The 12,822-nt window shown below is 45.8% G+C and overlaps 1 protein-coding gene across 1 annotated transcript in view; it reads left to right on the plus strand.

The window, feature by feature from the left end:
• Positions 1-12,822, plus strand: part of LOC140428469 (tyrosine-protein kinase HCK-like) — a 127,278-nt gene that overhangs the window by 92,428 nt on the left and 22,028 nt on the right. Inside the window, exon 10 of the mRNA XM_072514964.1 lies at positions 7,748-7,824. Within this exon, the coding sequence (XP_072371065.1) occupies positions 7,748-7,824 (77 nt within the window). The remainder of the gene's footprint in view (positions 1-7,747; positions 7,825-12,822) is intronic.

The following is a 12,822-nucleotide window of genomic DNA, read 5'->3' on the forward strand; positions in this document are numbered from 1 at the left end:
TGCTCTTGGACTTGATGTGTTCAATGCTAATGTGGACATTTGGAATCACTAAAAGCGGTGATGAGCAACAGACAGTGATACATCTGACTGCCTATGGAGCCCCCCCCTGCCTTCAGCATAATAAAAAGCCGCGCATACCGGGCTCCAAGATATTCGAGGAGCTAGTAGCTCTAATAGCTATCCATTATGTTCCCAAGCTGTTGGTCCATTGTGCAACGGTACTATTTCAACACAGCAGAAAGGACCCCACGGGGGTCTGTTTGTGTTCTTAATGACATTTTGGTTTGAGGAAACTAGCTGAATCTTGAGGTTGTGGCCCTTCCCTTCCTGAGATAACTGCACGGACCGATTTGGGTTGTGGCGTGAACAATATGGTGGCCCAGTAAAAGTTACTGGCCGAGCCATTGTTAGACCTAAAGAAAGCTGTAGAAACCTTTCCAGAAACGGGAGTGCTCCCTCCCGGCGATCAGCATCCCCCCCCCCCCCCCCAGAATGGGAACCCCTGGACGCCCACCTTGGGGCGAACACAGCCGAGGCAAGGATTGTGAATCTAGGACTGAGTTAGCTAGGCATGATACATCCCCGAATCTGTAGAGGGAGACATTTGACCGGACAAGCCGCAGGGAGTGAAAGCCATCGGGTGGCCAACAAACTCACCACCTCATCAAGGTACGAGTCAGCCCAGAGCCTGCATTTTTCATTTGGAACAGCCTGATGAGTAAAGCATGCAGCTGAACTGCAAAGTTGCCCCCGTTTGGATCACCATTCCGGGAAACAGTCACCCTCCCAGAATGGAATTGGACACTGGAGCTGCTGTCTCGGTCATAAGTAGACAAACATTTGAAAAAGTTTAATCAGGGGTACAACAGTTGGAGTGTACAATACTGAGGCAACACTTGAAACCCACACTGAGGAACCCTCTTGTTTTGGACTCCTATGACCACTAAACTCATGTTAACATGTTTAAATATAGTGGCCCCGCTTCTCCAGCCACATTGGGCTCAAGGGAGAGCACAACGCGGCCGAAGAATCTCGGAAATGCCTTCCAACAGGCTCCACTGCTGGTCCACACAAACGTGGTCCAGGCGGAATGGCACCCGGTTGGGTGGGGGGGGGGGGGGGGGGGGGGGAAGAGAGAGAGAGTCTCCCGGGCCATCGGTGACCCCTGGGTGGTTAGGTTAAGTGCAGAGTGGCCCCCTGGCTCTCCCCCTGGAATGCAGGCATGTTGGCACTGCCAAGGTGCCCAGTTGACACTGCCAAGCTAGCAGAGGCGCTGCCAGGGTGGCAGTGCAAGGGTGCCCAAGTGCCAGGGTGCACCTCCAAAGGTCAGGAGGCGAGGGAGCCATGCCCATGAACTAAGGGTGGGGGTGCGCAGAGCAAGGCAGGTAAGTGCGGGCCTCCAGGAGGTTGGGGGGGGGGGGGGGAAGGTGATGGTAGGGGTCTGAGAAGGGAGGGGGTGCTGGAAGGGGGCTTGAGGGGGCCTGATGCGGGGGGACCCCCATGGGCCCCAGAGCAGGATGTCCTCTCTTTGGGGGGGGGGGGGTAGTGTCTGTGTGTGTGTGGGGGGGGGGGGCAGGTGACATTGCACATGGGTGGGGGTTGACCCACAAGCTCACTTATAGATCGGGAACACCCTTTCAAAATGGCAGCCGAATCTCTTGAGTTCAGCTCCCAATTGCTAAAATAATTCGAAGTGTGGGCTGAACTGGTGAGAAACTCCCCAGGACCCAAAAAATTGACCAAGTGTCATTGAACAGCAGTGGGGAACTCACAGGCAGAACCAACGGGAAACTCCCTGGAAAAACCCGCCACAAACTAACTTAGAAATCTTTGGGAAGAATCACGCCCATTGTCTTGATGTAGAAGAAAGTTGTTTTAGTATGTTTTTCAAGGAAATTTGAAAGTGTTTAATAGGAGTGCAGTCAAGCAAATCGTGTCACAGGTGCACAAACTGTGTTTTTCTCAACTGCTCAAATTGACCATTAAGGGCATTGTACAATCATTTAAAAAAACATTTTTTTTAAATGATTTTGCTTATCCATATTATGACTAATTAGATGAGATTGTCATGAACTTACTGGCCTTATTGCCAAGTTTAAATAAACTGCATGAAAAATAACTACTACTATTTTTAAAAGACACTGAATTAGAAAGTGAAATTGTTTCATTGTATTCAGATCTTAAACAAACTATTGGCAAATAATTAAATCTAACAATTTATATTGTGAAAAAGTTGGCAGCCCAGATTTTAGTTGTAGGTTTAAACTTTAAAATTGTCTCTCACTTGAACTTGCTTTCACCATTTAAAATGTTTTAGGAAAGAGTATAACCTGTGAATCGACATTCCGCACTGTGATATACTCAGTCAAGAATGCTTAACCCATAGAATCCCTACAGTGCAGAAGGCGGCCATTCAGCCCATTGAGTCTGCACTGACCCTTTGAAAGACCATAGAATTTACAGTGCAGAAGGAGGCCATTTGGCCCATCGAGTCTGTAACCCTACCTAGGTCCAATCCCCCACCTTATCCCTGTAACCCCACCCAAACCTTGGGCAATTTAGCATAACCAATCCACCTAGCCTGCTCATATTTGGACTGTGGGAGGAAACCGGAGCATTCGAAGAAAACCTACGCAGGCACAGGGAAAATGTGCAAAGTCCACACAGACAGTCACCCGTGATAGGAATCGTGCCTCATTAACTTGATCGAGTTTTTTGAGGAGGTGACAAAGCTGATTGATGAGGGGAGGGCAGTGGATGTTGTTTACATGGACTTCAGTAAAGCCTTTGACAAGATGCCTCATGGCAGACTGGTACAAAAGGTGAAGTCACATGGGATAAGAGGTGAGGTGATAAGATGGATACAGAACTGGCTCGGTCACAAGGCAAAGCGTAGCAGTAGAAGGGTGTTTTTCTGAATGGAAGGTTGTGACTAGTGGTGTTCCACAGGGATCTGTGCTTGGGCCTCTGTTGTTTGTAGTATACATAAACAATTTGGAGGAAAATATAGCTGGTCTGATTAGTAAGTTCGCAGGTGACAGCAAGGTTGGTGGAGTGGCAGATAGTGTTGAGGATTGTCAGAGGATACAGCAGGACATAGGTTGGAGACTTGGGCAGAGAAATGGCAAATTGAATTTAATCCGGACAAATGTGAGGTAATGCATTTTGGTAGATCTAATGTAGATGGGAAATGTACTGTAAATGGCAAAACTTACAGGAATATGGAGAGTCAGAGTGATTTGGGCGTGCAGGTCCACAGATCTTTGAAGGTGGCAGCACAAGTGGACAAGGTAGACAAGAAAGCATGCGGAATGCTTGCCTTCTTTGGACGGGGCATCGAGTATAAAAACGGGCAAGTCATGATACAATTGTATAGGACCTTGGTACAGCTGCACTTGGAATATTGCGCACAATTCTGGTCGCCACACTACCGGAAGTATGTGGAGGATTTGGATTTTGTTTATTGTCACGTGTACCAAGGAACAGTGAAGTATTTTTCTGCGAGCAGCTCAACAGGTAATTAAGTACATGAAAAGAAAAGGAAATAAAAGAAAATACATAATGGGGCAACACGAGGAACAACACCAGGTACACAATGTAATTACATAAACACCGGCATCGGGTGAAGCATACAGGAATACAGTGTTAATGAGGTCAGTCCATAAGAGGGTCGTTTAGGAGTCTGGTAACAGCATGGAAGAAGCTGTTTTTGAGTTTGTTCGTGCATGTTCTCAGACTTTTGTATCTCCTGCCTGATGGAAGAAGTTGGAAGAATGAGTAAGCCGGGTGGGAGGGGTCTTTGATTATGCTGCCCGCTTTCCCCAGGCAGCGGGAGGTGTAGATGGAGTCAATGGATGGGAGGCAAGTTTAGGTAATGGACTGGGCTGTGTTCACATCTCTGAAGTTTCTTGCGGTCTTGGGCCGAGCAGTTGCCATTCCAGGCTGTGATGCAGCCAGATAGGATGCTTTCCATGATGCATCTGTAAACGTTGGTAAGAGTCGATGTGAACATGCCGAACTTCCTGAGGAAGTATAGGTGCTGTTGTGCTTTCATGGTGGTAGCGTCGTCGTGGGTGGACCAAGACAGATTTTTGGAGATGTGTACCCCTAGGAATTTGAAACTGCTAACCATCTCCACCTCGGCCCCGTTGATGCTGACAGGGGTGTGTACAGTACATTGCTTTCTGAAGTCAATGACCGGCTCTTTAGTTTTGCTGGCATTGAGGGATAGATTGTTGTCACTGCACCACTCCACTAGGTTCTCAATCTCCTTCCTGTATTCTGACACATCGTTATTCAAGATCCGGCCCACTATGGTTGTATCGTCAGCAAACTTGTAGATAGAGTTGGAACCAAATTTTGCAGTTGTGTGTGTACAGGGAGTAGGGAGAGGGTGCAGAGGAGGTTACCAGGATGTTGCCTGGCCTGGAGGGCATTAGCTATGTGGAGAGGTTAAATAGACCCTGACTGTTTTCATTAGAAAGACGGAGGTTGGGGGGTGACCTAATAGAGGTCTACAAGATTGAGGGGCATGGATAGAGTGGATGGGCAGGCACTCTATCCCAGGGTGGAGGGGTCAGTCACCAGGGGGCATAGGTTTAAGGTCTTTGGGGCTACGTTTAGAGGAGATGTGCGAGGTAGGTGTTTTATGCAGAGGGTGGTGAGTGCCTAGAATGCATTGCCAGGGGAGGTTGTGGAAGCAGATAGATTAACGGTGTTCAAAAGGCATCTTGACAAACACCTGGATGGTTTGGGTATAGAGGGATACAGCACAAGGAAGTGCTGAGGGTTTTGGCAAAAGTTGGTATCATGATAGGTACAGGCTTGAAGGGCCAAAGGACCCGTTCCTGTGCTGTATTATTCTTTTGAACCCAGGATCCCTGGCACTGAGGCTGCAGTGCTATCCACTGTGCCACCATGCCACCCCTAACATTAATATGGATCAACATCACGATTTTAAAATAAGTGGACAGAAATTACACACCAATTTATTAACTATTGGCACTGAAGGCCCAAGTATATTCTAGAACAAAATTCTAAGAAAATGTAATTAGTAATCAGCTGTAGTTTATCAGCAACTGCAACTTCCCATTTTACTCTTCCTTCTTAAACTTCCCTTCCACCCTGAACCTTCAAGTCCTCTTTACCAATCACCCTTGTACTTGCTGACGTACATATGAAGCGTTGGCAAACTCCACCACCACCATGACCATTTTCCTCTCCATCCGGTCTTCCAACGATCCAATGCCTGCGCTACTTCAAATCTGGCCCCTAGGACTTCCCCTATGTTTATCACTTCACCATTGACAATATTATTTCAGCTGCCTGGGCCTTAACCGTTGGAATTCCCTTTCTAATCCATGCTAGCTGTTCACCTCCTCTGCTTTTATGATGGCGTGTAAGACCACCTTCTGACCAAGCTTTGAGTCCTCTGTCCTAAGACCTCCTTTGTGACTCCATGTTGAATTTTGTTTGATTATGCTACTGTAAAATGCTTTAGCGTTTTGCTAGTTGAAAGGTGCTAGATAAATTCAAATCGTTGCTCTCACTTGATTTTTTTGTAGAGACTAACCTTCTCCCATTCCACAAGGGTGGGAGAGCTTTGTTCCATACCTTCCTTCCTGAATTATTATACTTTATCACAAACATTAATTTTAGAGATGCTTAAAATGATTCCTGTGATGGCCGCTGCAACTGATTTGACGTTCAAATGATGGCTGCTTCCCCAACCAACACGCATCCCAATTTTTGGGCTACATGATGGCACAGTGGTTAGCACGTCTGCCTCATAGCGCCAGGCGACCCAGGTTCAATTCCGACCTTGGGAAACTGTGCGTACAGTGCAGAAGGAGGCCATTCGGCCCATCGAGTCTGCACCGGCTCTTGGAAAGAGCACCCTACCCAAGGTCAACACCTCCACCCTATCCCCGTAACCCCACCCCACCATTTTGGACACTAAGGGCAATTTATCATAGCCAATCCACCTAACCTGCACATCTTTGGACTGAGAGGAAACCGGAGCACCCGGAGGAAACCCACGCGCACACGGACTCCGCACAGACAGTGACCCAAGCCGGAATCGAACCTGGGACCCTGGAGCTGTGAAGCAATTGTGCTAACCACTGTGCTACCGTGCTGCCCTATGGTGGGGTTGCAGGAATAGGATGGCCGATTGGGCCTAGGTGGTGTCTTTCAAAGGATCAGTACAGACTCGATGGGCCTGAATTGACGCCTACTCAAGTGCTTTAAGAGCATTGTCATGCATTTTTTTTTTAATGTGGACAGCTTTAGGATTAAGGTTTTGTTTTGATATTTTCAGGCAATATTCTTTTTTTTTTTAATGTATTTTATTATAAACTTGTATCAATACAGGTTAGAGTGAATAAACCCACCGGGAAACATATTTCCCAGCAATCAACTATACAGTCTGCACAGATTTGTCCCCTTTTTCATCCCCCCTCTCCCCTGCAACGATCAGCCCCTCAAACACGGTCACAAACATCCCCCACCTTTCCTTAAACCCCCCTGAAGAGCGCCCCTTAACTCATACTTTATCTTCTCTAATCGCAGGAAGTCGTACAGGTCACCCAACCAAGCCACTATCCCCGTTGGCGATGCCAACTGCCACTCCCAACAAAATTCACCGCCGTGCAATCTGGCGAAGGCCAAGACATCGGACTTCCTCCCCTCCATGAGCTCCGGCTTCTCTGAAACCCCAAATATCGCCACCAGAGGGTCAGGGTCCACCTCCTCCTCCACTATCCTGGCTACGCTCCCGCCCAGAATCTTCCCAATTTTTCACAACCCCAAAACATGTGCGCGGGATTCACTGTCCCCCGCCCACACCTCTCACACTCGTCTGATACCCCCTGAAAGAACCCACTCATTCTCGCCCGAGTCACATGCACCCTGTGCACCACCTTAAACTGTATCATGCTCATCCTTGCACAAGAGGAGGTCCCGTTTACCCAACGCAGTGCCTCACTCCATGCTCCCTAATTGATCTCCCCTCCCAACTACACTTCCCATTTGCCCTTGATCTTCACTACCCGCTCGCCTCTCTGCTCCCCCAATCACTTGTATATATCACCAATTCTTCCCTCCCCTTCCACATCCAGAAGCAGCAGTCGTTTCAGCAGGGTGTGTCCCGGCAACCTAGGGAACCCCCCCCCTTGCTGGCTCAAACCATGATTCTCACACAACGGCTTTAGCACCGACATCCCTGCCACCCTAAGATGCCTCCTGAACTGATTCAATATCTTCACCGTGGACTGCACCCGGCTCCCTGAATACCTACTCCAAGCCATTGGCATTGCTGCTGTCACCATAGCCCTCAAACTAGACCCCTTACAAGATTTCTCCTCTATCCTAACCTACTCTACTCCTTCTCCTTCCCACCACCACACCTTGTCCACATTAACCAGGAAATATTCTACCTACCTCTTCCTCCTGCTCCAAATGGCCCTCTGTCCTCAAACTGCCCAGGAGAGGCCCGGAGAGTGCTCTTAGTCAACCAATGATAAAGTGAAGTTGATTACCTCAAAGGATTCCATCCTACGACCTTAAATGAAAGCTGAGTGAGAAGTTCAAGGTCAAACAAACCTGCAGGAAGTTAACGATAGAGACCATGTGGATTGGTAACACTAGTGTAAATACAAAAACAATCCTTGCTTTTGTTTGTATTATTTCAGCATAGTAAAAGGCTTAATAGTGCATGGGTGATAAAGTCCTTTTTTGTCTCTTACAGGGAGTTTATTAGATTTCTTGAAGAGCGATGAAGGAAACAAATTGCAATTACCAAAGCTGATTGATTTTTCAGCTCAAGTAAGTGATCACGATTGTTTTACACATCTCTACAGAACAAATATCAGATCCAACATAATTAAACGTTACAAAATATATATATCTTTATTTCTTTTTGGTGATATGTCACTTTGTGGGACATTTTATTTGTTGAAAGAGCAACAATCGTCTCGACCATTCACTGCCTGTTATGTTGTCCATATTTGTTCTACTGTCCTTTCGACTTAAGCTTGTTAAAAGATTTAAAGCATTATTTGGAACTAAGATCCTAAAATTTGCTTGAGGTACTAATGAAAGTAGCCCTTCCACAACCAACTGTGACCAATCACCAGTTCTCTTATCTGTGTCCATAACTGCAGAAAGGTAATACTAAAATATACTTTGAGCATGATACCAAGGAATGAACAATCCCCAAAAATCAAGGAGTTGTGAAGCAGACAGTGTCCAATTTTTCATGTTCTCTGCCTGGAAATTTTAAATTTATGATTAAAATGTTCTGTCCATTGCTCACTGCACATTAGCACTCGTATTTTGTTAAGTATGCAGTACTTGTAAATGTGTTAACATACACTTAATAGTGCTTACAACCAGATCGTGAATAGGTTGTAGGCATAAACACGTTACAGTTCTATGCTCAATGTCTTGGGCTTTTATGAATCCAGAATGCCTGTATAAACTGGCACTATTAATGCATTTGTCTTTCCCCTCCATGATCCAGCATTACACAATTATACCAAAATAAAAATAGGACTCCCTAGAAGGAGGGTTCAGTTAAACATCTCCCCTAATCAATGATTTCAGTTAGGGGCAGCACGGTGGCGCAGTGGTTAGCACTGCTGCCTCGCGGCATTGAGGACTCGGGTGCGATCCTGGCTCTGGATCACTGTCCATGTGGAGTTTCACATTCTCCCCGTGTTTGCGTAGGTCTCACCCCCACAACCCAAAGATGTGCAGGGTAGGTGGATTGGCCATGCTAAATTGCCCCTTAATTGGGAAAAATGAATTGGGTACTCTAAATTTATTAAGAAATAAAAAATCAATGATTTCATTCAATAACTGAACCAAGTTTCTGAACAAAGTTTTTTTTTTTTTTTTTTTTTTTTTTTTTTTTTTTTTTTTATATAAACATTAGGCTACCAAGAGAATAACTCCCTTTCTTTGTTTATTACCAAATCAGTAGTTTTGCTTTTGTCACTAATTCTGCCACATAAGGTAAGGTAAAGTTGCCTTTACCCTTTTGAGGGGTAGAGCTGACTGGCGGTGATTTAACTTGAGGATCACCACACCTCAGGCGAGAGGCAAGGTTGAGAAGGCGGAGCCTTCATTGAGTAACCTCTGTCAAATAAACCCTTAAAGTAAAATCGTTCACTTATAAATCTGCCTTTGATTCTCTATTATTCAATACAAGTTTGTTTCCAGACTTTTACAAATGTCAAATTATAAATATAAACCGAGATAGCTTTCTATTTGAAAGGACCAAGGTCGAGAAATTGCCATGCATAGTCACGCAAATGGGGATACTGCGCCGATTCCTGGGTGCAGCCTGTGTAGCCCATTCATTACAATGCAGAAGAATGGCACATGCAGGTACATTGCCTGTGTGCACCAGAATGTATTGATCCAGTGCTAGCCTGATATCCTGCATCTGAACTGGCTGATGCATCACCAGGATTAGAAACTTAATTCACAAAGTCCAGCCCACAAATTCATATCCAACAAACTCATACCTCAAAAGAATTCAATAAAGGTGATCGTATTGAAACATATAAGAATCTATGGGGGTGTGACAGTAGGTGCTGGAAGAATGTTTCCCCTAGTGGGGGAGTCTAGAACTAGGGGACACAGTTTCAAAATGTGGAGTCTCCCATTTAAGACACAGATGAGGAAGAATTTCTTCTGAGGGTTGGTAATCTTTGGAATTCTCTTCCTCAGAGGACAGTGAAGGCTGGGTCATTGAATATAATCCAGACTGAGTTTGACAGATTTTTGATCGGCAAGGGAGTGAGGGGTGGGGGCAGATAGGAAAGTCTTGGCCACAATCAGATCAGCCAGGATCTTATTGAATGTTGCAGCAGACTCAATTGGCCGAATGGCCTACTGCTCCTTTTTCAGAATCTGTCTCCCACCTCTATCTTCAGAAACTGGCACGCAAGCTACCCTTTCCCCTTGGTCTGTCTGTAACCAACTTGTGTTTGATGCCTCGCATGTGTTGCTCCTGCTTATATACCAGCTCCTTCGTGTGCAGAGTGCCAGTATTTGTTGGTTGTTGGGATTGCAAGATCAGGTGACTGTGGCTCCTCCCACTTCCAGTGTGACCGATCTGCCTCTGCTATGGATGTCCAGGTGATGGTTCTTCATCTGAAAGCAGCCAAGCAGTAGGGGAAGCTTGAGGTGAAGGAAGGGGGAGTAGGGAGGAAAGGAGGAGTTTCATGGCCACATCAGCTTGCTCTTGATGCTGCATCTTGATAGGAGTTAAAAAGGGAGTGCAAGTTGTCCGTTACCATCAAAACCGCTTCTGCTGCGCCAGATGTCACGGGCTTTTCATTGCTTCTGGAACCTTAATGCATTTCAGCATGTCCTCTAGGGGGCTCAGATGGTGGCATTATGGAGCCAACCAGCCAGGCCACCCCAGCTCACCTTGTGCCTGCTATTGGGGCAACGTTCTCCTGTGTGTGAGAGTGGGAGCAAGGTGTCAGTGATTGTGTCAGAATGCTTGAATGTGCCAACCAGAGTTGTATAGCTGGTGGTGGGCAGAGGCAAGGGCAATATGGGTGTGATGCTGACAACTTTGGATGGGTGAGGTGCAGTATATGAATGTTAGGAGTGAGTCCTGAATGCTACTGAGTGCAGCTGGTTTGCGGGGGGGGGGGGGGGGGGGAAGGTGCATAGAGCTGAGTGGGACATTGCTGTTCAGATGAGAAGCAAGTGAGAATGTAAAAAGGCTTGTGTATTGCTCGCCCAAACTGTTTTTGCTGCACCTATTATTGTCCCTGAAACTTGGACTGTGTGCTTTGGTATGACTTAATTATTCGGGTAATAACTCCATTCTGAAACAGTCCATTGGTGTGGTCAGCCTCACTTCAAAATGGAGACTTTAAAATTGAATCATTCTTCTCTGATTCAAAAAAACAATGGTTAAAGGTTAACATTATTGCAACTAGAGAAATTAGTAGCCAGAAACCCCACCCTGTTTTTAAAGCTTCTGAATTCCACGCTAGCTGAAAATCTAGCTCATCGGCCATTATCAATAACTCGTTTTAAGCACTTGACACTTCTTAACCTTATGTAAATGAACATTGGGACATTGATAAAAGAGATCACAGAAAAAAAGTGCAGGCTCCCTTATAAAAGTGACTCGCTTTTATTTACACAGGTACAGAAGTGTTGACTTTGTTTGATTTCCATTTATATATGAGTGGAGGTGCTGGGAATCGGGCTAGGAGTCTTGGAATCTGATCCCTGGTGCTGTTTTAACATGGTTCCAGAGATTTTCTGTCTCCATGAAAATCCAGCCTATTGTCCTTTGTTTCCAGCTCATGAAGCCACAACTGGGTGGGATAGATCAGATATCTGATATGTTTTCAGATTTGGTCAAATGTAAGGTCCCTTTCAAATGCTAAGTGCTGTCAGTTGTGGAAAATGCTTGGAACTAAGTGGCTATACAAGAAAAGGAGTTTCTTGCATGTGGTAAAAATTGGACAAGTGCTGCAACAACTCTTTAACTTGACCGGAGAAATGCGAGGTCTACTTGGACTATTTTTAATCCACACAGGAGTTGTTTGCATTCTTAGATCAAACGCATAAATTAGAGATAAGCAAAGCACCAATGACGCCCCGTAGAAGAAATTAACAGAAAAGGAAATTTGTCTTTGGTTTTCTGTTATCCGCTGAGGTTTCCTGAAGCAAGTCAGATTTTTTGACCAGGCCAATTCTGTGTTCTGCTGCTCAGTCCATTGTCAGTAGTCAGAACTGCAACTGCTATTTGCTGCTTTTGAATGTTGAGCCTGGTTCACCTGTTCAAGTTGATTGCCACGTGATTGAATTATTTGCACCAGTCAAGCCACTTTTGTTTTGGTCGAGCAAGTTATTTGGCAGTACAACGTGAGTAAACAGCCTGGTAACGCCCTGTAAAATCAATCCCCAAACAATGTGACTTTCTCATGTGATACTCTCGCGCAATATTTGCTTTCAACAGAAAACCTCGGAGTTACTATTTCTTCTTTTGACCAGCACTAAATTAGTGAACAATAAATATTCAAAATGACACTTTAGTAACAATTTTAAAAAATATATTAAACTCTTACTGGAGGCGTACAGCATTACCAGGCAGGAATGTTCTGCGGAATCGAGTCGAATTTTAGACAATTGTGGAAGCCCCGATGCCAAACCTGAATGTCAAAGGCAACCTGCCTTGACCATTTGTGGGACCCCAGTCACACTTATGGCCCGTCTGTTAACTAATTAGTTGCTGTTGAGGCTCTTTTACTTCCAAGGGCCAGCAGCTTTTCTGTGATAACATTGCCACCTGAAACCTGTCACTGGTAAAGGAGGTGACATGTTTTGGGGAGTTTGAGGGTACAAGGTGCCGGGGGGGGGGAGGGCAGGCAGAGTGGGGAGTGGGCAGTGGGCATTGTTCATGATCATCAAGTGAAGAGGAGAGAACTTAGACGTGGAGTCCCCAATTGTAGAGGTGCTTAGACAGACATGTTGAATCATGTAGGTAAGTGTAAAGACACCAGTTGGGTCTGCCAAGCCCGTTACCAGAGTGCAGCTGTCGGGTTTCCCAAGGCTGAGGAAACCTGGCCATCTACTGTTAAAGTTTAAGAACATGAATAATGATGAGGTTGGCAGCCTCGCATGTTGACCCGACTCCAAGGGGTGGGATGGTCTCCTGTCACCTTGCTGCCTTTATTAGACCATAAGACATAGGAGCAGAATTAGGCCACTTGGCACATCGAGTCTGCTCCACCATTCAATCATGGCTGATATTTTCTCATCCCCATTCTCCTGCCTTCTCCC

This window comes from Scyliorhinus torazame, chromosome 8 (genome assembly GCF_047496885.1).
Source record: "Scyliorhinus torazame isolate Kashiwa2021f chromosome 8, sScyTor2.1, whole genome shotgun sequence".
Classification (NCBI taxonomy): domain Eukaryota; kingdom Metazoa; phylum Chordata; class Chondrichthyes; order Carcharhiniformes; family Scyliorhinidae; genus Scyliorhinus; species Scyliorhinus torazame.